Source organism: Eschrichtius robustus, chromosome 4, assembly GCF_028021215.1.
Source record: "Eschrichtius robustus isolate mEscRob2 chromosome 4, mEscRob2.pri, whole genome shotgun sequence".
Lineage (NCBI taxonomy): Eukaryota > Metazoa > Chordata > Mammalia > Artiodactyla > Eschrichtiidae > Eschrichtius > Eschrichtius robustus.
This window is the reverse complement of record NC_090827.1, coordinates 152,353,837-152,378,220: the sequence shown is the minus strand read 5'-3', so window position 1 is coordinate 152,378,220 and position 24,384 is coordinate 152,353,837. Positions and strand designations below refer to the sequence as shown.

General features: G+C 56.6%; 1 protein-coding gene across 3 annotated transcripts in view; it reads right to left on the bottom strand.

The window, feature by feature from the left end:
- The window catches only part of GAK (cyclin G associated kinase), a 52,670-nt gene extending 28,302 nt beyond the window's left edge, over positions 1-24,368 (bottom strand). For all 3 annotated transcript variants that reach the window (XM_068543624.1, XM_068543626.1, XM_068543625.1), the window contains exons 1-10: positions 24,117-24,368; positions 14,062-14,123; positions 13,260-13,319; positions 12,240-12,354; positions 9,087-9,229; positions 5,782-5,907; positions 4,701-4,790; positions 3,240-3,375; positions 2,896-3,008; positions 1,278-1,350 (exon numbers count right to left, since the gene is read on the bottom strand). In XM_068543624.1, coding sequence (XP_068399725.1) covers positions 1,278-1,350; positions 2,896-3,008; positions 3,240-3,375; positions 4,701-4,790; positions 5,782-5,907; positions 9,087-9,229; positions 12,240-12,354; positions 13,260-13,319; positions 14,062-14,123; positions 24,117-24,261 — 1,063 coding nt within the window. In that variant the 5' untranslated portion in view covers positions 24,262-24,368. The remainder of the gene's footprint in view (positions 1-1,277; positions 1,351-2,895; positions 3,009-3,239; positions 3,376-4,700; positions 4,791-5,781; positions 5,908-9,086; positions 9,230-12,239; positions 12,355-13,259; positions 13,320-14,061; positions 14,124-24,116) is intronic.
- Positions 24,369-24,384: the final 16 nt, after the last annotated feature.

Below are 24,384 nucleotides of genomic sequence, written 5' to 3'. Positions count from 1 at the left end.
CACTGACAGACACGTGCCAGGGCCCAGCCAGGGCCACCAGCCCGCCCCCGAGGTACGGACACGTCGGCACACACAGAGGCCGCAGACGCACGGCAGAGGGGAGAGAGTGGGAGCAGGGCTGTGCGGGCGGCCCCGGCCGGGCACAGGAAGGCCACGGGAGCCGCAGCTCAGTGGGTCTGTGGCGGAGCGGCCTCCTGGCCGCCGCCCTGATGAGACTGGAGCGGTGGCCCACGAGGGCTCCGAGACCCCAGAGCCCTGGGGTGCGGGCTGCAGCGGTGGCTGTGGAGGCGCAGAGAGCGGGGGCGGCCTGCGGCCTCTCCGCCACCCGGGCCCTGCCTGCGCGACGCCTTCGCCGGGCGCCCCACACGCGTGCGCGGCATGGTCTCGTCTCGGCGCCTCGAGGTGGCCCCATGGCGCTGGTGGGCAAGGGGCCAGGACACGGGCTGGCCAGCCGCCGAGTGACCCCCGGGGCCGAGAGCTGCGAGAGGACCTGGGAGGTGGACTCCGTGCCCCAACGGCGAGGTGGGCAGCGGCCCCGGGGGCACAGGGCAGAGGCAGGTCCTGGCAGGACTCACGGACGTTTCCCGGGCCGGGGCGCTAAGCCCTGGCTGCAGCCCACCACCCGGGACACACCGCGTCGCACCAGCACTGGGCGCCCAGACCCGCCCAGCACGCCGGACGATCGGAGCGCGAACCTCTCAGCAAACACGCCCGAGTCGTGAGAAAAGCCCACCAGCCCCACTTGTCCTGCTGCCACAACTGTCTCCCCATCTGAGCCCCTCTTCTCAACCAGCGGACTCAGACCCTCTGGTCCCCGGCCCCCCGCACGGCCGCTCTATTTTCTCACATACCCCCTCCCGATGTGCCGCCCTCACGGTCGCTGTGGGCTGGCCGTGGAAGGCGCACCCCCACTACCTGGGCAGGGGCCGTGCTCACCAGTGACTTGTGGGGGCAGCTGGGCCCAAGGGGCCAGAGGCCGAGGTGACCACACAGGCAGGCACCCCATAGCCCTGTGGGCCAGGTGCCGGGGCTCGGAGGACCCGGGCTGCCCTGACAGCACAGGGAGGGGACAGCCAGCCCTTGGTCTCTGTCCTCCTTCCTTGTTCTAAACCGCAGCCTGAGTGGCAGCCCCGCTGAGTTCTGGGGGTGCTAGGGAGCCATGAACCTGAGACTGGTCCTGGGGACCCCAAACGTGCAGCCTGCCTCGCGCTGCCGGGCCCCAGCCCGCAAGAGCAAGACTGGGTGCCCGGCGCGCGGCAGGCGCGAGGAGTACTCACCTCCACCGCAGCCGCTGCCTGTGGAGCCCGCAGGAGGGGCCGCGTGCCCGTAGCCTCCATTCTGCTCCAGGAGCTGTAAGGATCCCAGCGCAGGTCAGGCACAGCGCACGGCGCCACGCGTTTGGGGCACATCGCTCCCCGAGTCCACCCTCCTCCACCTGATTTACTACAAAAGCCACGAAGGAACCTCCCAGTGTCTCGACAAATCTTGGACCCCAGGGCCGATCCTCGGGGTCGCCCGGGCGCACGGCTCCATCGCCTTAACAGAGGCGGCAGCCGTGAACGCCGCCACCCGCCAAGGCCACAGGCTCTGCTGTCGACACAGGAGCCGGGTGGAGTGCCGCCATGCAGCGGGGCCGCAGGCTGCACAGCGAGGCGCCATCTCCCACGGGCCAAGCCTGAGGCCGGCGCCGGCTGCTGCAACGACACCAAAACCTTTGCGGAGACTTGTGGCGCCCCTGGCGATGGGCTAGGCCGACCCTGGGACGTCGGTGCTGCGCTGAGCCCCACTCGAGTGCCGGCCTCGCACTCGTCCCACTTTAGGTACGTGTAGCTCCACAGCTGCTCTGTTTGTAAGTTATATAGAAGTCGCTTTGCGGTTTCTCGTGGGGTTTTAAAAAACGTTCTTTTCACCAGGTTAACGTTTTACCACGTTAGGCTCAGCAACAAGATATACGTGGTGTGGCTTCTGTGCCCTGTGGTGCATTGGAGGCGACCAGTGTTAATAGGAACGCTCCACAGGGTCTTACAAGCAACACACAGGCTGGCGTGAAGCAGGTGTGTCTGCTAGACCGACCGTGTCTTTTCCTCACAGACCCCCAGTTCTGTGGTTTCATCAGCTACGTGACAGCACACAGCCTCTCCCAAAGCGACTGCAGGCCGCCACACCTCCTCCGAAGTTCCAGGGAACGAACGCGCCCCGAGGCTCGTCGGAGGACGTGTTGCTGCCTCGGGCTCTCCTGAGTCCTTCCCCACACGCCCGTTTATGGATTCAGCCCCATCTCCCATGCGGTGTTCTCCTGGTTTCAGAGTCTATTGGGGCCTGTGTGCCCGTGCTGCCCCGTGGGCGGCGGGCTTCTCTCCCCGCGAGGCCCCGGGCAGAAGAACCCTACAGAAGGGGTTTAACGTCTGACCTGCAGGCCCTGGGTTCTAGAAGCGCTAAGAGCACAACGTGCTCACGAGCCCCACTGCCCACTGGCCTGTGTCGTTCCATGGGCATCTCCACCCACACCGCAGAGCAGGGTCAGCGGCACACGTGCAGACTGGCTGCCCCCAGATTACGGCCCCCCCCACGCCACCGGAGCCTCTGCCACCCACCAGGGGCACACGTTTTCTGTAAAGGCCACTGGGCAGCCCAGGCTGACCTGTGACGGCTACCGGCCTCTATGAACCGCACCTACTGGACATCTGGGTCCGCTTCCAGCCCCTGCCTTCCAGCCCTTCCCCCGGCTCTGCTTCGAACTCCGGAGACCCCACATGGCGGCACACTTCTCCTCAGGCGACCCCGCGGCCTGGGGGCTCCTCCATGTGCGAGGGCCGCGAGCCCCGTGGAGCTGGGTCACCCGGCTCTAAAGCGGCGTCGAGACAGTGGGACCGCAAGCTGCACGCGGAGGCCTACCTCGGTGACGGGCGACTTGGGGTTCACGCTGCGGGCGGCTGCGATCTCCTGGAGCTGGTTCACCAGCTCCGTGATAGACAGCCGCTCCTCGGGGTTGACCCTGAGCATGGCACCTAGGGCAGAGGCAGCGTGTGCTCGTCCCGTGGGCGCCGAGGCCGGGGTCCTGGGCGGCAAGCACCACCTGCTCTGCAGGGGCTAGGGACCCCGGAGGCCCCGCGTTTTGCTTACGTTACTGATTTTAAAAGCAAGCGAGGGATGACAACGTGAGGAACAAAATCGCCGGAAGCAGCCACTCGGGACGAGTGTTCACAGGGGTGCCGGGGACGCCGGCAGGTGGGACTTACGGATGAGGCCGTGGAACACGGAGTAGCGTGTGTCGTCGGCAGGGATCGCGTACTTCCCGTTGACGATGCGAAGCTTCGCCCCGTCCTCAAACGGGTGCTGCCCGAAGCAGAGCAGGTACAGGATGCAGCCCAGGGCCTGCGGGAGATGGGCAAGGCCTGCCGGGTCTGATCTGTGCCCCCGCCCATCTGGCCGCGGTCCACGCTTGCCAGGCACAGAGACTATCCCGGTCAGAGCGGCCAACAAACTCCAACCCTTCGCTCTGATCAAAAGGTCCTTCCAAGATGCAAAGTTCCTACAACCCAGTGTGGGGATCTACCGGCCGGCCGGCTGTGCAGAGGGGCACGTGGCCGGGCGACTGCAAGGAAGGTGTCCCCGCCATGCTTCTCTGGGCTAACGTGAGCGCTGGGGATGAATCCGGGGGCTGGCGAGGCTCCACGGCGTCGGCCCTGAACCCAAACGTCAGTGTCCCCGCCATGTTTCCACCACAGCACCAGCCACGGGAGCATGGTGGGGAACCAAACCCGACCAGTGTGTTGGGGGAGCAGCCCATTCTGGGCCCAGACCAGGCCAAGCCCCGGCGCCGACTCCAGACCCGCCTTCCAACTCCTGCGTGTGTGCGTGCACGTGGTTCTTGGGCTGGGACAGGCTGAGGGCGCCCACCTGGGGTTGACCAGCTCATGTGTGTCAAAGAGTCTCCACCTACCCCCAGGACAGGGACTCATATCCACGGCGGGGCTGAGGCCGGACTCGGGCCTGATGGGCCTAGACCCTAAGCCTCGAGGCGCGGGGGTTCAGGGCCATCTGTCCCTGCTCTTAGGGACACCAGGGAGGCCGCAGGACACCTCAGACGGGCAGGAGCAGTGCCCTGTGCTCGGCGCTATGCTCCCCGAGCTCTGTACCTGACTCTGAACCAAGGGGTCAGCAGATACCCGCTCAGCCAGGCCCCACACTCACCGCATACAAGGACTGCCCTCCATCGATGGGACATGTTCCAGGAGACGTGAAGGGTCACCCCAAGTGTGTGGCCTGACCTCACTTTGAGACCCCCTGCAAGGCATCAGGCCCGGCCATCGCTCCGGCCATCACCAGGTCAGCATATAGCTGCAAGGCCATCTGGGAGGTCCTCTATCTGGCCACGTGAACTGTGGCTTCATGAACCCCCGGCCCCGTGAAGGGGCTCCGACCAGTAGAGCTCAGGCCCAAGGGTGCAGGAGCGACCTGTCTCAGGCCCAGAGCCCGCGCAGCACCTGCACCCATTCTGCTACCCACCCCCCGACCCCACCCCACCCCCATCAGCACACCTCCGCTAACAGCATCACAAGCGCCGTTGAAAAAAAGGAAGAACAAGCAAAGAGGAAAAGAGAAGGGAGGCTGAGGGGACCAGCAGGCTGGAGCCTGCGCCCCAGGGCCTTGTGCCAGCTGTGGCGGGGCTGCCCACGCACTGCGGGCAAGCGGCTTACCCAGATGTCCTGCTTCTCGCCAATCGGAAAGTTCGAGTACAAGTCCACGATCTCCGGCGTCCTGTACATGGGAGTCGTGTTCCTGGTGATCTAAAGAAAGGACACAAACGTATCAGAGGAAAAGTCACAGGCAAGCGATAGCCGCTACGTTGCACGGTGGTCCCTGCGCCGCGGCAGTCGGCGCCCGCCAAGAGCCCTGGCCCGGGGCGGTCCCACGAGCGGCTCTGTGGCTGGGCCCCGCCGGGAGGGGGTCAAGGAACATGGGGGCCAGCACGAAGCATGTCTGGGGCATTTCCGCGCCACAGCAACCATGGACACACAGAACCGTGACCCGTGAAGAGAACGGCGCCCACGAGTCCTCGTCAACAACGAACAGGTGGGGGCTCGGGGCACCAGGTGCGGGAGCGGGACGGGGGTGGGGCCGCGCAGCTCTGCGGATCCGCCCTGGGAAACGTGACTCAGAGCCCCACCAGGTGGCTCCAGCCCGGCCCCCGCTCACGCGGCCAAGGCTTTCCGCCCCCTCAATTCTGCCCACCACCTGGCAGGGAACGCGTCTACAGCCCCGAGACGTGGGCGCGTCACTGGGAGCGCAGGTCCCGAGGGACAGCAGGGCGCGGGCGGCCAGGAATAGACACCTGCCTGGCGGAGCCTCCACCCAGCGCTCCGCTTCAGGACCCGGCTCCATCTCGGATCGCTCTCTCTGCTTGTGCGGCCCCCGTGGGCTGCTTACGTGCATGGGCTGACGGTGGCACCCTCCCCCCCCCGGCCACGGCCCACCCGTCTCCCCTGCGGCTCCTGTGGGAGCTGCCCAATGTCCCTAGAAGGTAGGTTTTTACATGATTTTTTAAATTGCTGCGTTTGGGATAATGAAAAAGTCCTGGAGAGGACAGAGGTGCTGTGGAGACGTGAAAGCACTGAAGGCCACTGAACCGCGTGCTTAAAAGTGGCTAAGGTGGTAAATTTCATGTTACATTTTTTGCTACAACAAGAAAAGGCAAGGCAGAAACAGCCAGGGGTGGGGTGTGGTGAGTGAGGGTGCTTCCCGGGCCTCCCGAGCCCCCCGGCCCAGGCCCGCGCTCACCTCCTCCTCCACCAGGGCCCGGCGCTGGGCGCTCCAGCTGTAGTCCGGGTAGTGCGATATGGTCGTGGCACTGCCGAAGTCGCACAGCTTAATGGTCCCCTGGTTACTGAGCAGTAAATTTTCAACCTGCGAAGTTCCAAAGACGGTCTTTATGAACTCGGGGTGCAGGCTGGACCGTGGACACGCATGGGGCGTGGCGCCCGGTGGGGAGAGGCCCTGAAGGCAGAGAGGCCAGGAGGCCTCCCAGGCCTGGGGACACTTCTTTCTGAGCAAAGTCGGTGCATGTACCTCGAAATGGGATGCTCAGAGAAACAAACGGAAGTTAAAATCCATGACAAATCAAAGATAACTTGACCTAGTAACGTAGGATATACAATGAAAGCCTTTAAAAAACTCAGAACGTGAAAAAAATGAACATAGCATTTAAAAGTAATCAAACACGTCAATAACTAAAGAAGAAATCTAACTAAAGATACACAAAAGACCTCTTATTCAGAAACTGTGAATAAATGAGACGAATTTTTAAATCCAAAACAAACAGGGACCCAGACTGCACTCCTAACAGGAAGGCACAGGCCCACCCACGGCTCCGTAAGCCAGGTCCCACCACCAGCCCACACGCTAAGCGTGGCTTTATTTTTTGAATGGTCAAAAAAATTCAGAAGATCAGGATTCCATGACCCAGGTGAGGAGCAGCTTTACTGACCCAGCCACACCTGCTCGACCCAGCAGCCAGGATGTGCGCAGTCTACCAGCCCCACTCTGGGGAGAGTCAAGGCAATTCCAGTCAGAAGCTGACAAACTGATTCAAAAATTTACAGGCCGACCCCGCTTTACTGAGCTTCTTAACGCAGAAGGGTCTGTGGCCGCCCCGCGCCAAGCGAGTCTGTCGATGCCTTTTTCCAACAGCATCTGCTCACTTTGGGTCTCTGGGTCCCATTTTGGTAATTCTTGAAATACTTCAAACTTTTCCTCATTATTGTATTTGTTATGGTATCTGTGGTCAAGTGGTCTTTGATGTTACTGCTGAGACTCGCTGAAGGCTCAGACAATGGTTAGCATTTCTTAACAACAAAACATTTTTAGTTAAAGGGATGGACACTGTCTTTTGGGCATAACTCTGTTGCACGTTAATAGACCACAGTGTCACGTAAACGTAACGTTTAGATGCGCTAGGAACCAAAATGTCCAAGTGGCCCCTTTGCCGCAGTCCCCGCTTCACTGCACAGGGCTGGAGCTGAGCCCGCAGTGTCTCCTTGGCGCCTGGGTGGAGACACCAGGAGCTGACAAGAGCCCCACGGTCCCAGGCGACCAGGCGCCTGCCCATCGTGAGCTCTGGTACAGAGGCCAAGGAGCACCAGGGCCAGGATCCACCGACAGCCCCCCCACGAGGCGGCGCTGTGGGAAGGAGCCTTGGATGCCACCCGGCCAGGGTGCTGAAGACCCCCACGACAAGCCCAGGATGACTCACCCCCAAACACAAAGGAATGACCAACGGGGTGAAAATGCAGCCGGAGGAGCGAGGTCTGCCCCACCTGCACTGACACGGGGCTGCACCACAGGACACCAGGTCCCCAGGAACAGGACAAGACAGGACAAAGCCCGTCATCAGAAAGAAAGCCCAGTGGAACCCACACAACTGCTGAGACCAAACACCAAGGGCCGACCAAGCGCGGGCATGGGGGCCGCCTTGAGCTGCAGTGGGAACATCCATAGCAAAGACACGCACCCTTCAGCACCCAGGGACAACAGTGTCCTGGGACAAGGGCCACCCGGGGTGCAGAGCGGCGCTCTCACCAGGAGCACGGACGGCCAGGCACAGCGCCGTGGCCCTGCTCGGTGTGGGCTCCTGAGATGGACGAGCCTCAAAGCCTTGACGCCGAGCAAATGGACTGTGGGGCTCCACTCCCACGACGCCCCAAAGAGCAAAAGGTAAGTCCCACTGAAGAGGACGCAAGTGCGCAACTGCTACCAGCGGGTGACATGCAGCCCTGGGTGTGACACGCGTGTCTGCTACGTCCCTGTGTCCTTCCTGCCCCTCCACAGGGCGCCACTTGAGGACTCCCATCCTCGGGGGGCACTTGCAGGGAGCCTCCCAGCGGGGCCGGCTGCCGTGGACCCGGGCACTGAGGAGTCCGACCCAGGCTGAGCTCTCAGACACGGATTCTTTAGTGTCCTCCTTCTAGTTTTTCACTTTCCTGAGACAGAGAAGACAGACAGCTGCCCCGCCCCCACCTGAGGACGGCACTGTTCCAGACCAGCAAGGACACCGGGAAGGCTGGCTACCGACGGGACATGAGGGAAGTAGTACAGAGGTTTCTGGGAGGGAAATGGCATGTCTGGGGTCTGCTTTACAGTGTTTTTAGCAAGTAGGACTGGGGAAGGGCGGGGAAGGTGGGGAAAGGGGTTGGTGTGCTGCTACCCTGAGCCATGGTCAGAGTTGGGGCACTAGCTTTGTGGATGTTGGATTACTGTTAAAATCAGGCCACAGACCAGGAGAAGATACTTGCAGCACATGTAACTTAAAAAAGACTGTTGTAAGAATGTACAAAAACCAACCAACAGGACTTCCCTGGTGGTGCAGTGGTTAAGAATCCGCCTGTCAACGCAGGGGACACGGGTTTGAGCCCTGGTCCGGGAAGATCCCACATGCCACGGAGCAACTAAGCCCGCGCGCCACAACTACTGAAGCCCACGTGCCTAGAGCCCGTGCTCCACAAGAGAAGCCACCACAGTGAGAAGCCCGCGCACCGCAACGAAGAGTAGCCCCCACTCGCCGCAACTAGAGAAAGCCCGCGCAGCAACAAAGAAGACCCAACGCAGCCAAACGTAAATAAATAAATAAATAAAACCAACAGACGACAGAAAAACGGCAAAAAAAACAGCCACTTAACTGAAGAATAAGGGGAATAAGGGCACTGATGACTATAAACACGGCAAAAGCGTTCAACATCATTAATCAGGAAAAGACAAAATCACTAAGAAGCCCCCCGACCAGGCGGCAAAATGACAAAGGGCAGCTCCACGCGCACACGGATCCCGTGTGTGCACTGGGATGGGCATGCCAGCACCCCGGCAGGGAAGCACCCCTGCCCCCGCACCAGGCAGCAGGGCTCCTGCCCCAAGGCGGGTGCGGGAAGGGCGGCGGTGAGCGCAGCCCAGGGGAGCGGTCACCCACTCCTGGCTCCACACGGGGTCCCGGTGCCCATGACCACACCCATGCAGGCGACAACACCCAGCAGAGCAAGAGGGGCTTCATCTGGACGGAGGGCTCTTGTCCCGCAACGGGAGCGTGAAGGCGGTACCTTGAGGTCTCTATGGATGATGGGCGGCTTTTGTCTGTGCATGTGCTGCACTGCCCTGCACGTCTGATAGAATATCTTCAGGACGGTATCGCACGAGAGCGGACCTTTAGATTCAATTTTCTTTAAAAATTCCACCAGCTGCCCTAAAAGAGACAATTAAATTCACATCACCACGGAGCCGTAAATGCTACGCCCGCCCCAGGCCCGCTGCCGTCCTGAGCCCACCGTGGGGGTGGGGGGGGCGCCGCCCCTCCCTCCGACGGTCACCAAGCCCCGCAGAGGAGAGTGCGACCTCCGTCAGGGCCACAGCGAGTCACAGAGCCCCGCGTGGGAGCGCCTGCCCAGACACCAGCAGAGGCCTCTTACCCAGGGAGCCCATCGTGACGCGGCAGCTACAAGAAAACCCACCACGAGTGCGTATGTCTTTGCGCATGTCTCTAAGGAAATAATCACCGTGTTTCCTTAGGTAACAACGGTCCTCCACTGTTAAGGAGAAATCTCCACACTGAACACGCAGACAACAAGGAGTGCGGCGTGGGGAAAGCACAGAAGTGGAGAGCGAGGCTCTGGGCCCCCATCCCAGGCCCCAGGACGCCACCATCAGGGCTCCCCACCTCAAGGTTGCTCCTTCCTGTCTCTGAGGCCCAGGCCCCAGTCCTGCTGTAACTGGCCGCAGCCCAGACCAGTGAAGCCGGCCGGCCCCCTCCGCGGCAGCTCCCTCCACGACCGTGTGCCGCGTGCCGTCTCTGCAGGGCCGGCCTCCACGGCCGCCCCCTCCCTGGTCCAGGCCTCAGGCTGCCTCGGCTGCCATGCTCCGCAGCTCAGCTTCGCATGCTGGGGCCCGCGGTCGCACTCGATGCAGCTCCAAGGGCGCCACCACACCTACAGGCCCCACAGTCAACTGGCGCTCGGCCCCTTGCCCTGCGACCCTGCCTCCTGCCGACCCGCCAGCTCCCAAGCCCCTGCCACACCCTCCTGCAGCTCCCGGCACAACCGCGCAGCCCTTCCCCACCCCGACTCTGGACTCGGGATGGGCTCTGTCTGTGCCGTGCCCTAACCCTAACCCTAACCCTAACCCTCAGCGGGGGCAGGGGGCCCACAGTAGCGATGGGGCCCCAAGGGGCGATGGGCCCTCAGGAACAGACCGCCAGCCCCCCAAGATGCAGACAGGGCACAGGCCCCACGAGGTGCTGCCGAGGGGTCTGCAGCAGGGATGACAGAGCGACCGCCAGGCTGTCTGGAGGAGCGGGGACGAGACGGTGCATGCACGAGGTCAGGGTTCACTGGCCTCTGACGTTCAATGAGAATTCAAGAGCGGTCTTTCTAAGGATAATTTTGTAGGTGGCACAGCGGCTGAGAGGGCACCGCGGAGGACAAGGCGGGGGTCCCAGGAAGGGGCGGGGGCTCCTGGGGCGTGTATCCAGGGTGGCCACAGCCAGACCAACCCTCAGCGGAACTGGTGCCCACGTGCCCCTCCCCCACCACTCCCAAAGACCCTGCGGCGCCTGGTGCTGGCACCGACCACTGTGCCTAGCGTTCAACCTGGGCCTCGTGCGCTGGCCTAGATGGGTGGTCCCGGCAGCACCGCCATGACTGGCACACTCGCCGAGGTCGCTGCATCGGGGCCGCCCCCGCCTCGGGCACCACCCACAGGCCCGCACTCGTGAAAGGCACCCACGGCCTCCAAACCCAAGATCAAAGCGACGCCAAAGCGCAGCGAGCAGCTGAACGACAGGCGGGGAACGCTGTACATGAACCTCGGTTCTCTGGAGACACCAAGGGCCCAGAGAGGGCCCTGTGGGACCCGCGCGGCCCCCGCCGCCCCGCGCACTGAGAGCCTTCCAGAGAGCGCGTGTGAACGTGTGGGGCACCAGCGCGGGCGCAGCAGGCTCACAGGAACGGACCCTGCTTCACAAGCTCCCACGTAGCGCTGTCTTCAGCGAGCACGAGTCCTCTTGCAGGTAAAAACCAGCGACGCCAACCATCCATCAAGTGGGAGAACCGGGCGCCAGGCCTGAGCTGGGCGAGTCGGCACTCACCAGCTGTGGGAACCGAGGAGCCAGCACGTGACTGGATCCCGAACACCGCTCCCTGCCGGAGCCCGGAGCTCCCGTGCCACCCTGTTGGAAAGCGCTGTGCGCCCCAGGTTCTGTCTTATCCACTCAGGATGGGGACCCCCGTCCCCCTCCACTCTGGGCGGCGAGACCCCCGGTCCCCCTCCGCTCGGGGCGGGGATCCTGTGCACCCTGGTTCCCGGCTGCAGTCCACAGCACCCCCTCCCCTAGCAGCCCTGACACCCCGTCCCTGCTCTTCTTCGCGGCATGACTCCTGCGCTCACGGCCCCCCACCCCTCCTCCTGGGACACTGCTTGGGGGCAGTGACCCCTCGGGTTGCTTCCCTCCTGGGTAGCCGCCTGCCTCAGTCTCCCCCACTCTCCCCTGGCCTCGTGGCGGTCCCACACGCGCTGCCTGTGACCGATGGACAAGCAGGACGTCTGGTGGCCCCTGCCCCGACTCCAGGCCCCGCAGCCAATCCTCTACGCCCGCCGGGCCTCACAAGTCCTGCCCTGCCCCTTCCATCCACGAGCCCCAGGACGGGCTCCGGCCACCTCGCTCCCGCTGTTTTGCCCACACGGGTCCAGCATGGGGCAGACGCTCAGTGCAGGACGAGCCGAGCCCGACCCTCCAGGCGGGGGGCCTGCTTCCGCCGCAGACAGAGGCTGAGCCCACTCACTCTTCCGCTCTGCCCCTAGAACTCTCCGGAAGGCATGGGCTCCCCGCTGCCGTCAGTGGACATGGGAGTCCTCCTTTGAGAACACAGCAAGTGCAAGTGTGACCACCTCGACGCGGGTGAGGTCGCAGCCTCGGGGCCGGCGCAGCCGCTCAAGCCCACCTCCCCAGCCTCATCTGACCGCTTCCCGACTGAGGCGGCTTCCTGCTGCCCAAGAGCCCTGACAGCACGCCTCCACCCCTTTCTCGGACCCAGCTCTGCCCTCACGCCCAGCGCGGGGACGAGGGGGGGACGCAGCCTCTCGAAGAGCTCCCACCAGACAGGGAGCCACGCTCTCTCCGTGACAGCCACCGTGTCTCCGGGAGAGAAGACCCCGGGAGCATCTCTCGACTGCTGGGCGGTCCCGAGCCGCTGGAACCTCACCTCTGCAGAGCTCCATGAGCAGCAGGAACTCGGCCTGCCCGGTGTCCGACTCCTCTCTTCCGATTGACGCTGCAGAACAAAACTGGACAATATTTGGGTGGCCTGAAAGTTTTTTCTGCAGGTGTCTTGTTAAAGGAGAATGCGTAAGTCTGCACGTTTAAAAACAAATATATACATACTATTAAGACACTAAGGTCAGAACACTGAATCCAATCAGCTTACAATCTTACCGCGTCAGAGCAGGCAGAGGACAGGGAGCAGGTGGGGGGCAGCCAGGACGGCAGGAAGACGCAAGAAGGAGAGGGAAGGGGCGGGGAAGGTGGGGACGAAGACCCCCACCACGCCGGCCACGCACCTGACCACAGGCCGGGCGGGACAGCAGGCGGAGGGCGTGGCACGTGTGAGGCTGTGAGAGGTGAGCGAGGCTACTGGAAACCCCACGAGGTGAGGACCCTTGGGCCCAGGCGGCCGGCAGGCTCGCAGTGGACAGAGCTTCGAGACGGAAGAGAACAGATTCTGACAGCCAAGGGCGAGACCCCAGTTCCAGGAGAACACGTGCGGGAGTGGAGAGCAGAACAGCACCAGCCCCACAGACCGACGCTCCGTGCACGGACGCCCAGGGCCCGAGTGCTCTGGGCAGGGCGAGAGGGACTCGGGGGGCTGATCAGAAGCGACACAGAGGCCCATGGGAACCAGGCCTGGCGAGGGGCCGCGGGCACAGCTACTGGCCGGGCACCGTGGGCCACAACAGGTCACGAAGGACAGGCAGAGGGCAGAGGCAGGGGCCTGCCTATCCCCGGCTTGGAGACCTCTCAGCAGGAATGACAACGCTCCCAAGGCTACAAATCTCTTACCATCACCCTGAGAGTGAAGAAGAAGGAAGAAAACTCCTTCCTACTAGACACGTGCTACAGCTAAGTCCAGTGAAGCAAACACGGAGAGGGCATCACTGAGCAGCCTCTCGGCCGCGGTCAACCACAGCTAGACGCAGGCCTCCCCACGTGACCAGGAAAAGGATACCATGAAACACACTTCCTGAATGATGGCTCTGTTCTTCTCCTCTTCGTTGGACAGTAATCTCTGTACCAGGAAATAACATACGAGCAAAGAGTAGAGGCTTTATCTCTGTGCTCTGTACCCAAGAGAACAAACACAACGCATCTAAGGGCTCCCCCGCCTATGTTTTAACATCTGACCCGCAGAGAAACTTGACAGAAGGTTACAGACCCTTGGAAATGGTCCTTTATGATCCAAGGACATAAGAAAAACCAAAAATAGGAGGCTTTTCTCCAAACAGGCTAGAGGAAAATGAGGGATGTGGGTCCAGTTCTGGATGCCAGAGTCCAAGTGCACACCGCCAGCTCGGCCGCACCCGAGACAGGCCACTGCCACCACAGCAGACAGGCCCTCTGCGAGTCTCAGGACAAGCTAGCACGCGTGCCCAGCACCCCAAGTGGCCTGGACGCCCCCTCCCACCCCACCCCCGTGACCCTTACATTTATAGATACACTGCGAACGCTGTTTTACACGAGTGGCCTTCAAACTCCTGGTATTCGTGGAACCCTTACTTTGGCAGTTCTGACTCCCTTCCCCCTGGCTGCCCACTGAGTCCCTGCCCCAAAGTTGGAAACCACAGCTTTACAGTCCTCTAAAACTGCTGAGGCTTCACCATCAGAAGAAACAAGTAAAACAAATAGATACAGACTGCAAAAAAGAAACAAACTAAAGAACAGGGATAAATCTCTGAAAACACTGTCACTTAGAGACTTATTTCCTTTAAAATACACCAACACCCACAAAAATGTTTGTCACCCCTTATTACCTTCAATGCATACTCTCTGCCACTTCCCAGATCTTGAGCTTCATACACAAATGCAAACCCTCCTGAAAATTAGAAAAATATACGTCAGTTCAGTGCTGTGATTTTATTTAACATTAAGCTTTAAAAATATCTTTACTAAGTAAAATACAAACTGGACTTGTGGCTAGCAGTTTGTTTTCTGCAACAATGATGGCCCCGATTTATATAATACTGCCTTCTAAATACCCTGCTTCACAGGAAGGAAGAGAATGAACATAGGAGTGAGATCAATGCGGGAAGATCAACACAACTGAGGCCAGTTCTATGAAAACAAATAAAAGACTAGTACCACACATGAATGTGGATGAAAGAATTCTTAACAAATCATTAATTCTAAATAAAATAAAATGTTAACAAATCAAACTCAACAACATGTAAAAAAGGATAATACATCACAACTAAGCAGAGCTGGTTTAATCAATGTAATTCTATTGTTTTTAGTTTAATTTGCTTACTTTTTTCTGGCTTCCTACAGTGGAAAATTTCATCATGAAATTTAAAACTCTCAGCAAACTAGGAACAGAAGGAAACTTGCTCAGCCTGATGAAGGGCATCTCTGAAAGACCCACAGCAAACATCACTCGGCGGTGGAAGACCAGATGCTTCCCTCTAAGATCAGGGACAGGCAAACGCGTCTGTTCTCACCACTGCCATTCAGTATCACACTGGAAGTGCTGGCCAGTGCAATCAGGCAAGAAAAGAAATAAAAGGCATCCAGATTGAAAAGAAGTAAAATGTTTTCCTCTGCAGACAAAGGATCGTCTATGTAGACAAGCTTATACCTACACCCCAAAAGCTACTATCAGTAATAAATGAGTATAGAAAGGTTGTGGGATGCAAGAGCAACATACAAAAAAATCAACTTTATTTCTACAAACCCTAAGTTAGGCAAAGATTTCTTAGATATAAAAAAAAAAGTATGATCCATAAACGAAAAATATGATAAATGTACTTCATTAAAGATGGTTTTACTGATTTCTGGAGTACACTGTTGAGAGGGTGAAAAGACAAGCCCCTAACTGGACTTTGCAAATCACACACCTGGCAAAGGACCTCTATCCAGAAAATATAAGGAAAATCCAAAGTTCAGTTCAACAACATTTTAATGAGCAAAATATATGAAAAGACACTCAACCAAGATAAACAGCTAGCAAGTAAGCATATGAAAAAATGTTATGTCATTATCCACCAGGGAAACGCACATGTAAACAAGGATACTACTATACACCTATTAGAGCATCTAAAAATTCTTAAACCGACCTAGCAAATAGTGATTAAGGTGTGGAGCAACTGCATGCTTATACACCACTCATGGGAACGCAGAATGGTATCATCATTTTGGAAAACAGTTTGGAGATTTCTTTAAAAGTTAAACATACGCCAACTCTACAGCCCTGTCATTACACTGCTAGTATTTACCCGGGAAAAATAAAAGCACACATCCACACAAGGACTTGTGCACAAATGTTCATAGCAGCCCCATCTGTAATTGCTCAAACTGGAAACAACCCACATGTCCATCAATAGTGAATGGATAAACCAATCACCCCCGCACAGAACACGACTCATCAACAAATAGGATGGAACTATCGCTAACATGCAGCAACAGGATGACTCTCAAAACAATTATGCTGAAGGACAAAAATCAGGAAAAAAGAGTATATGTATATGTACACATGATTTCATTTATAGGAGACCCTAGAAAATATAGACTAATCTACAGTAACAAAAAGCAGATCAGCGGTGGCCTGGAGGTTGAGGATGGGAGGAGAGGACTGTAAGGAAAGGAGGAAAACTGTGGAGGTGATGGGTTTGTTCACCACCTTGATGACAGTGACAGCTATGTAGACATATACATACACACACATATATGTGTGTATATATATATATATATATATATATATATATATATATATATATATATACATACACGGGACATATTTAAAGTGTTTTGACATATATGCAGAGTTACTGTATGTCACTTTTATCTCAATGTAGCAGTTAAAAAATTAAATAATAAGTCAATATAAAAAAATAGATGAAAGGAAATGAAAATCCAGAAAACAGAAATAGAAAAACAGATGGCTTCACTGGTGAATTCTATCAAATAGTTAAGTGAAGAAAGTACAACCACCTCGTACAAAATCCCTGCTAAGATAAGAGGAGAACATAGTTCCCGGCATATTTTTTGAGGCAGAGAAGACAATAAACATACAATTACAGATCAAAATCACTCATTAACAAAGAAATCAAACATCATCAGAAAATACCAGCAGTGATTCTGACAACACTTGGTAAGGATAGTACATTATGACCACGTGGGATTTACCCCAGGGATGCAAGGTTGACTCAACACTAAAAAAGCAATCACTGTAGTACACACTATTAACAGACAGTGAGGGCAGATCACCTCAACAGACACAGAGAAAGTACTTGTCCACATGCAAAATCCATTCATGATTTTTTAAAACAGTAAAATTTTTAAAAAAAGTTCAGCAAACTAGGAATTGAAGGAAACTTCTTCAATCCGAGAAGCGGCAACTACAAAAAACCGACAGCTAACACGAGACTTAAAAGTGTTTTCTTTCTAAGATCAAGAACAACGCGAGGATGTCTGCTGCTCTCAGAGCATAATACAACATTCTATTGGAGAGCCTAATCAGTGAAAGAAGGCTAGAAAAATAAAGAGCAGAAAGGTCAGAAAGGAAGAACTAAAGCTGGTCTTGCTTGCAGATGCTAAGACCGTAAAGCAAACAATCCCAAGGACACTACCAAAAACTCCAGGACCAAAGGGCCACCGCGGCAAGGCTACAGGTCCTCTGGAACATCTCCTGGCCTCTGCCCAGCCCCAGCACTGGTCCTCTCGGCTGCGGCCGCACCCACACTACCGTGCTTCCTCCAGCACACCAAGCCCACTGCTACCCAGGGCCATTCCACTCGCCACAGCCCTGCACGGGCACCCTCGCCTCACGGGCACCCTCGCCCCGGACGCTGGCCCAACTCCCCCTCTCGCCACTCAGGCTCTGCTCCCCATCACCTTCCTGGCTCAGTCCTGTCCCAGCCACGCCCTATCCCCAACGCTCTTCCTTCTTCCCAGCACTTTCCAATACCTGACGCTCTATTACACATTCATTTGGATACCTGTTTACTGTCTCTCCCACTAGGCTGCAAGCTCAGTAGGCAAAAATGTCATCCAGCTTGTTCGTGTCACCAGCACTTAGGACAGAGTCTGACATATAGTGGGCAATCAGAAATGTGTGCTGAGCAAATGAGATCACGACGACAAACTCTTCAGCTATTAGAACACAGTCACGGGCTTCACTGGTGGCGCAGTGGTTAAGAATCCGCCTGCCAATGCAGGCGACACGGGTTCGAGCCCTGGTCCGTGAAAATCCCACATGCTGTGGAGCAACTAAGCCCGTGCGCCACAACTACTGAGCCTGCACTCTAGAGCCCGCAAGCCACAACTACTGAAGCCCGCGCGCCTAGAGCCCGTGCTCCGCGACAAGAGAAGCCACACAATGAGAAGCCCGCGCACGGCAACGAAGAGTAGCCCCCGCTCACCGCGACTAGAGAAAGCCCACGCACAGCAACGAAGACCCAACACAGCCAAAAATAAATAAATTAAAAACAACAACAACACAGTCACTTGTATTATATTTAACACCCCCAAAAGCAGGGCCATGCACTGTCTGTGAACACAGCACATGCAGAGGAAACAACAGATGAGCAGGAAGTACACGCGCTGAATTCATGGTGGTGGCTGCCTCTGAAGAGAAGCAGAGAAACGCAACCAGGGGGCAGGGGGTCAACAGAACCTTTAACAACATCTGTGATGCTCCCCTGTTCAGAAAAAGTCTGGAACCAAATACGACTCTTTGTTTAAAAAAGCTAACATTTATTAATTCTGGATAGCAGGGACAAAGGTGTCTGTTCTGTTCTTATTCTTTCTACTTTTCTGCATTTTTCAAATTTTTCTTATTTAAAAAAAAACCCCAATTTCAAATTTTGTTGTATAGCTACAGTAATCAAGACCATGTGGCACTGGTGGAGGGACAGACCAACAGAACAAAAGAGAAAAACCCCAGCAATAGAGCCACACAAACATGCCCAAATGATTTCTGACAAAGATGCAAAAGCAATTCCATGTTGGAAGCACTGTTTTTTCAATAAATGGTGCTGGAGCAATTGGACAGCTCCAGGCAAAACAAAGAACTTCAATCTAAACTTTACACCTTACACGACAGTCAACTGGGAGCATACAAACGCAAAACCAAGAGACAGCATAGGAGAGAAATCCTGGAGATGCAGAGCTTGGCAACGAGTTCTCAGACTTGACAGCAAAAGCAGGATTCAGGAAGGAAAAGTGATAGAATAGACTTCCTGAAGGTTAAAACTTTGGATCCACAACAGACCCTGTTCAGAGGCTGGAAGACAAGCTGCAGCCTGAGAGAAAACACTTGCAAACCACATCTGACAGTGGACTCATATCTACAATATACAACGAGCTCTCAAAACTCAGCAACAAAAGACGATTTGAAAATAGGCAGAAGGCACAAAGAGACGTTTCTCCTATGGGGATGGGCAGGTGGAAGTAAGCACGGTGTTAGCCTTTAGGGAAACACAAATGAAAACCCCAATGAGCTATCACTACACACCTGCTGAATGATCAAATGAAAACACAACACAAAATGCTGGCAAAGACTCAGAGAAACTCATCACGCTTTGTAATGGACTCAGCTTTGTCTCCCCAGAAGTCACGTGTTGAAGCTCTAACCCCCAATGTGACTGTATCTGGAGAGAGGGCGTTTAGGGAGATAAATAAAGTTAAAGCCCTGACCCAACAGGACTAGAGTCCTTAGAAGAAGAGACACCAGAACAGCTGAGGGAAAAGACCTCACCAGAGACCCTGTCAGCACGTTGATCTCAGACTCCAAGCCTCCAAAATCATGAAAATGAATTTGTTGTTTACACCACCTTGTCTGCAGTTTGTACAGCAGCCCGAGCAGACTAAGACACTCACCAACTGCTGATGGGAATATGAAAATAGCACAGCCGCTCTAGAACACAGGTTGGTAGTTTTCTAAAAAACAAAACATGCAACTGCCATGTGACCCAGCACCTGGGCATTTATTCCAGAAAAATGAAAACACAGCCACACAAAAACCTGTACACGAATGTTTATAGCAGCTTTATTTCAAATAACCAAAAAACCTGGAACAACCCAGATGTCCCTCAGCGGGTGAATGGCTGCGCCAACCATGGTACGTCCACACCACGGAGTGCTCTGCAGAAATAAAAATGAACTAGTTACAGACACAACAACCTGGATGGATCCCCAGACAACCATGCGGAGCGAGAAAAGCCAATTCCAAGAGGCTACACGACGTGTGATTTCATTTATACAGCATTCTTCAAAGGACAAATTAGAGAGGAGGACAGATTAGTGCTTTCCAGGGGTCCAGGAGGGGCATCTGGCTGTGAAAGGCACGAGGGATCCTTGTGGCGATGGACACATCCAATCCTGGTTGTGATGGCAACTCCAGTTTGTCCAGATGCTGCCACAGGGGGACCGGGCAGTGTACGCAGACCTCTCTGCATCTTTTCTTACAACTGCACAAGTCTACGATGACCTCAGAATTAAAAGTTTACGTAAAAATAGTAACACTAGCGTATAAAACTCACGAAGGAATGCCATGTTGGGCACTGCTAAGACAGTGCCCTACGCAGTCATTACCGTGAATGTTCTGGAATCGGGAAATGGCTGACCTCCTCCTCCCCACATATGGGGGGGGGTGCGCGCACGTGTGTGTGTGTGTGCGCGTGTGCGTGTATTATATAAAAACAGGACTCAGATCCAGAATAATAAGAAACTCCCACAACTCCTGCCCAATAAAAAATGGAAAAAAGATTTTAACAAACATTTCACACACAGGAAAGATACACGACTGGCTAACAAGCGGGTGAAAAGGTGTTGGACAGTTTCACGGGGAAAATGCAGATTCGACCACTGCACCCTCTCAAGAACGGGTATAACCACAACGACAGGCGCTCACGAGCTGGTGGGGCGGAAGCTGGTGCAGCCACAGTGGAGAGGGTTTGGCCGTTTCATCTGAAGCTAACCCTACATCCAACCTAAAAGCCCGCACTCCACTCCTGGGCATTTTACCCAAGAGAAAGGAAAACATACAGAAACCTCATAAAAAATGTTGCTGGCAGCTTTATTCACAATAGCCCCAAATGGGAACACCCAAAGGTCCATGGCAGGCGAGGCACAGCAAACTGCAGCAGAAAAGGGAACCGCACTTCAAAACCATGAAGCCGCCGGTGAGAGCACCCGGGCGCGACACCAGAGACACGCTGTCCCAGAAGAGGGGACTCAGAGCCAGCGAGCGCCTGGCCGGGAGGGTGACTGGGGCCCAGAGGCTTTCTGGGCTGACAACCTTCTGCACAGGCATCTGCTACACAGGTGCGTGCACTTGTCAAAGCACCTAAAGTCTGCTTCACCCCAGGTGAATGACGCAATTCACATTATTTTTAATAAAAGAAAACAGGCACAGCATGTGACCATGCAATTCCTGAAGGCAGCCAGCACGGCTGACAGGCACTGAAACAAGCTCAAACTCACCCATCGGAGAAGTGCAAACCAACAGAACCAGACACCACTTTTATCCACTACAGTGAGGACGATGTGGGGAGGCTGGAGTCCAGCAGGGCCTCCGAGGGGGCCGGTGACGGCCCCTCCCACGGCGCAGGGTCGCAGACAGGGGCGGGGTGAGGTGGGGCGTGGCGGGCAGGACAGCGAGCACAGGCCAGGGGGTGCAGCAGCATGGGAAGCAGGTCGGCTGATCTTAACACGTTTTCTCTCAGCATTGTTGGTAAGAAGCAGACACTCCTACGGAGCAGAATTCCAGGAGCTCCACTGCACACACGTGATCACTACCTACCCTACACAGAGACGCCTGCCCATGCAGACGGCAGGCGGTGTCTCTGGAGACGAGCAGGCCTGGCAGAGGGAGGAAGGAGAGCGCCCCCCCGCAGGGAGATGTCCCCTCCCCAGGACCCTCTCCGGAAGACACCCCCTAAGTGTCCGTCCCCAGGGCCACCTCCCCAGTGTCCCGCTCCAGGCGCTCATGCGCAAGCAGACAGACGTGCACTGGAGAAGTACCGCAGGCCTGGCACCACAGGTGCCCAGCGGGCAGGGCAAAGCCAGTGGCGGCCTCCGCACTCGGCTCCCACCTGGCCCCCCAGCGGCACCGCTCCAGCAGCTTCTTTTACCTTGATTTCCTCTGGACACCTATCCCTCCGGGACACACCTAAGATGACCCAGGCCGTTCCTGGGACCATAGCCTCCCTGGAGCTCCCGCCCGACTCCACCATCACCCCCCGGGGGCACTGGCAAGCTCCCGACGGCCCCGACCTCAGCACCGCCATGACCACAATCCACATGAAGCACCAGGGACTGTGCCCCGCAAGTAGCCAGGACCCCATAAGTACTGCTCTGGTGATTACTACTGCTTTATGCTGGGTGCTATCACCACGGTTAAAGGCTGACCTTAAAGCTGCCAACGTGCCAGTGAAGGGTCGGGTGGGCCAGCTGAGAGGGCGATCACTCAGGCACAAGACGTGGGCCACCTCGTTCCGATGGCCACAATCAGCCACCGAGCCTAAGCCCCTGCTGCAAAGATCCTGGTTATCTGTGCTCTGCAGTGTCCGAAGAGGAAAGGTCCCCTCGGAACCCTCCCTGGCAGAGAAGAGCGCACCTCACGAGAGTGAGTCCACAGAGCAAAGCAGCCCTACAGAGCTGGGCTGCCCGAGGGACCAAATGCTCCTAAGCAGTAGCGATCCATCCCCGTTATCCTTTCTGGCAGAAGGAAGCATGAGCATGCAGAATCCAAAACAAGAAGAAACGCAGAACGTATCCTGAAGTCCACTTGGACTGGGCATCTCTGACGTTGTGGGGACTCCCAGTAATTTGCTTTAAAAAAGTGAAAATTTAGAACAAATTTTGAAAAGATTAGAAAGCTATCTGGATCACCCAACCCACAGTTCTGCCCAACAACCCATTTCAGACAAGTGCAAATTCCAAAAAGCTATGAAAACCAATGTTTTTTCCCTAAATCATTTGATAGCAAAACCTGATCTATTATAAACTCATCTGGGGCAACACCTGACATGAACTGATGGGAGGCTATTTGAAGACTTAATTATCCCACAGTGAGGATGCTTACTTACTTAATTACAGATATAGTAACACACTTGATTATGCGACACTTTCCCAACTCCCGCGGCAGTATCCCAGGACACACAGGATACACACTAGCTTTCTAAAACGTGAAGAATTCCGGAATTGTCAACATAGGCACCCAAGGGTTTTGGGTTTGGGACCTTCCCCATATTTATGCAAGACAGCCTGATTTCCCACAGCCTATGTTCTAAGGCTGCTATTTTATGTGAATGACTTCATACAGGTTTCTTACCATTCCAGTTCAGAAAAAGGCTTCACGAGCTTTAGAAGCTGTGAGCCGCCAGTTCAGTTTAAGGGGAGGAAATCTACAGTTCCTAATCGCAGTGGTGACTTTCAGCTCCTGACGTGCCCGGAGAGCAAAGGTAACAGGTGCTCTGCACAGCCACAGTGGCTGCTCCCCTCTCCTTGTTCTTCATCCTGGGTGTTAAGCCACAGGCAAGAGCTGCCTTCTCTCCGTGACCCACCTCCCATCCCACCCCTCCTCCCCCTGGCCCTGCCACTGCACCCAGCAGGGGTGCGTCCTCACCCTCCCACCTCAGCTGGGCCCACTGTCTGTCCACCCAGAGGATCCCCTGCGCTGCGTTGTCCTTTGGTCATCAAAGCCTGTGTCTTATTTGAACTTCCACGAGGCAGAAACCATGTACCGTCCACTGTGAATTTCTTAAAAGAATCAAAATACTTGCCTGGTATTTTCAGAATAAATGAATTGATCTGGGGGAACTCTCATTACTAGAGATCCTGGCCCCTACCTCTGAAAGAAGAGCCTGAGGTTTTCTCACTAAATCACACCCCAAATCTCTTTGTTGCTGACACTAGAGGAAAAGTGTGTTATGATGCTAAGGCCAGAACATCACCTCAGGCCTTTAGGAATGAGGGCACCAGAACAGTCAGCCAGTTTCCCACCTCCAACGGAGCACAAAGAGCAGCACGAGTGCTAATGCAGGGGACACAGCTCTGCCTCAGCACAAGCCCCAAAGCCAACTGTGTTCAGCTGGTAAGCACCAAGGCTAGGGAAATCTGCCATGCCAGACAAAACAGAAAAACCCAGATGAGGAACTAGGACTGCGCCAACACTGGTGATAAATTCTGGGTGAAGAAGGGAGAGGACGTCCAGGAAGCTAGAGAGAGCACGCGGAAACACAGCCGACTAAAGATGGACCAGCCCAGCCTGCAAGGTTCTGTTCCGATCACACCTGTTGGCTCAGCTTGCAGTAACTTCCGTGGGATCTCACACAGAGGTCGGGGAGCGGGACGCTCAGGTGGTAAGAGAGGGAAGCCCGGCTACCGGACACTGCGCTGTCTGTCCCAACACCCAAGGAGGGGAGGACTGCGGTCACCCACGCCGGAGTTCCTGTCACCCGAGGAGGGCAAGCCCTACGTCCACTGCCCCACTACCGCCCTCCATGCGAGGGAAGGGCCACGACTTAGACCCACGCCGCCGCACCGCCCGCCTCCGGACTCCAGCCTTCAGCCGTGCGGGGCCCCCTCGCTCCGCCCCTACTGTGGCCCCTCGCGCCAGGCCCCGCCTGCCCACCATTCCTTCCCGCCGCCACAGCCTCCGCTCCGGCCGCGGGTCAGCCCACACCTGCCGCCAAGACTACCTTGCCCCGGCCTGACCCCAAGCCTCCGACAAGGAAGTGCCCAAACCTAGGCCGGCCTCACCCTCAGCAGTGGCCTCCCGGCCGGCCGTGACCCTCGCCGCCGCGGCCATCCTCCCCCGGCCCTGACCCTCCCCCGGCCGGGTCCATGCCACCGGCCCCGGCTTCACCTTCGGCCAGGACCCGCCGCACCCGCAGCCGCAGCTCGCCCATCTCCACCGTCTGCCCCACGAAATCAGTCTGGTCGCGGCCGGCAGCACCACCCAGGGAGCCCGGGCCGGCCAGGAAGTCGAGCGCAGACTGCAGCAGCGACATGGTGGCGGCCCGCGACGGGCGCCGGACAGAGGGCTCGGGGTCCAGCCACGTCCAGGTCCACTCGGCAACCGCCGGCCGCGAACCGGACCAACTTCCGCCCGACGCCGCGACGCAGGGGCGGGA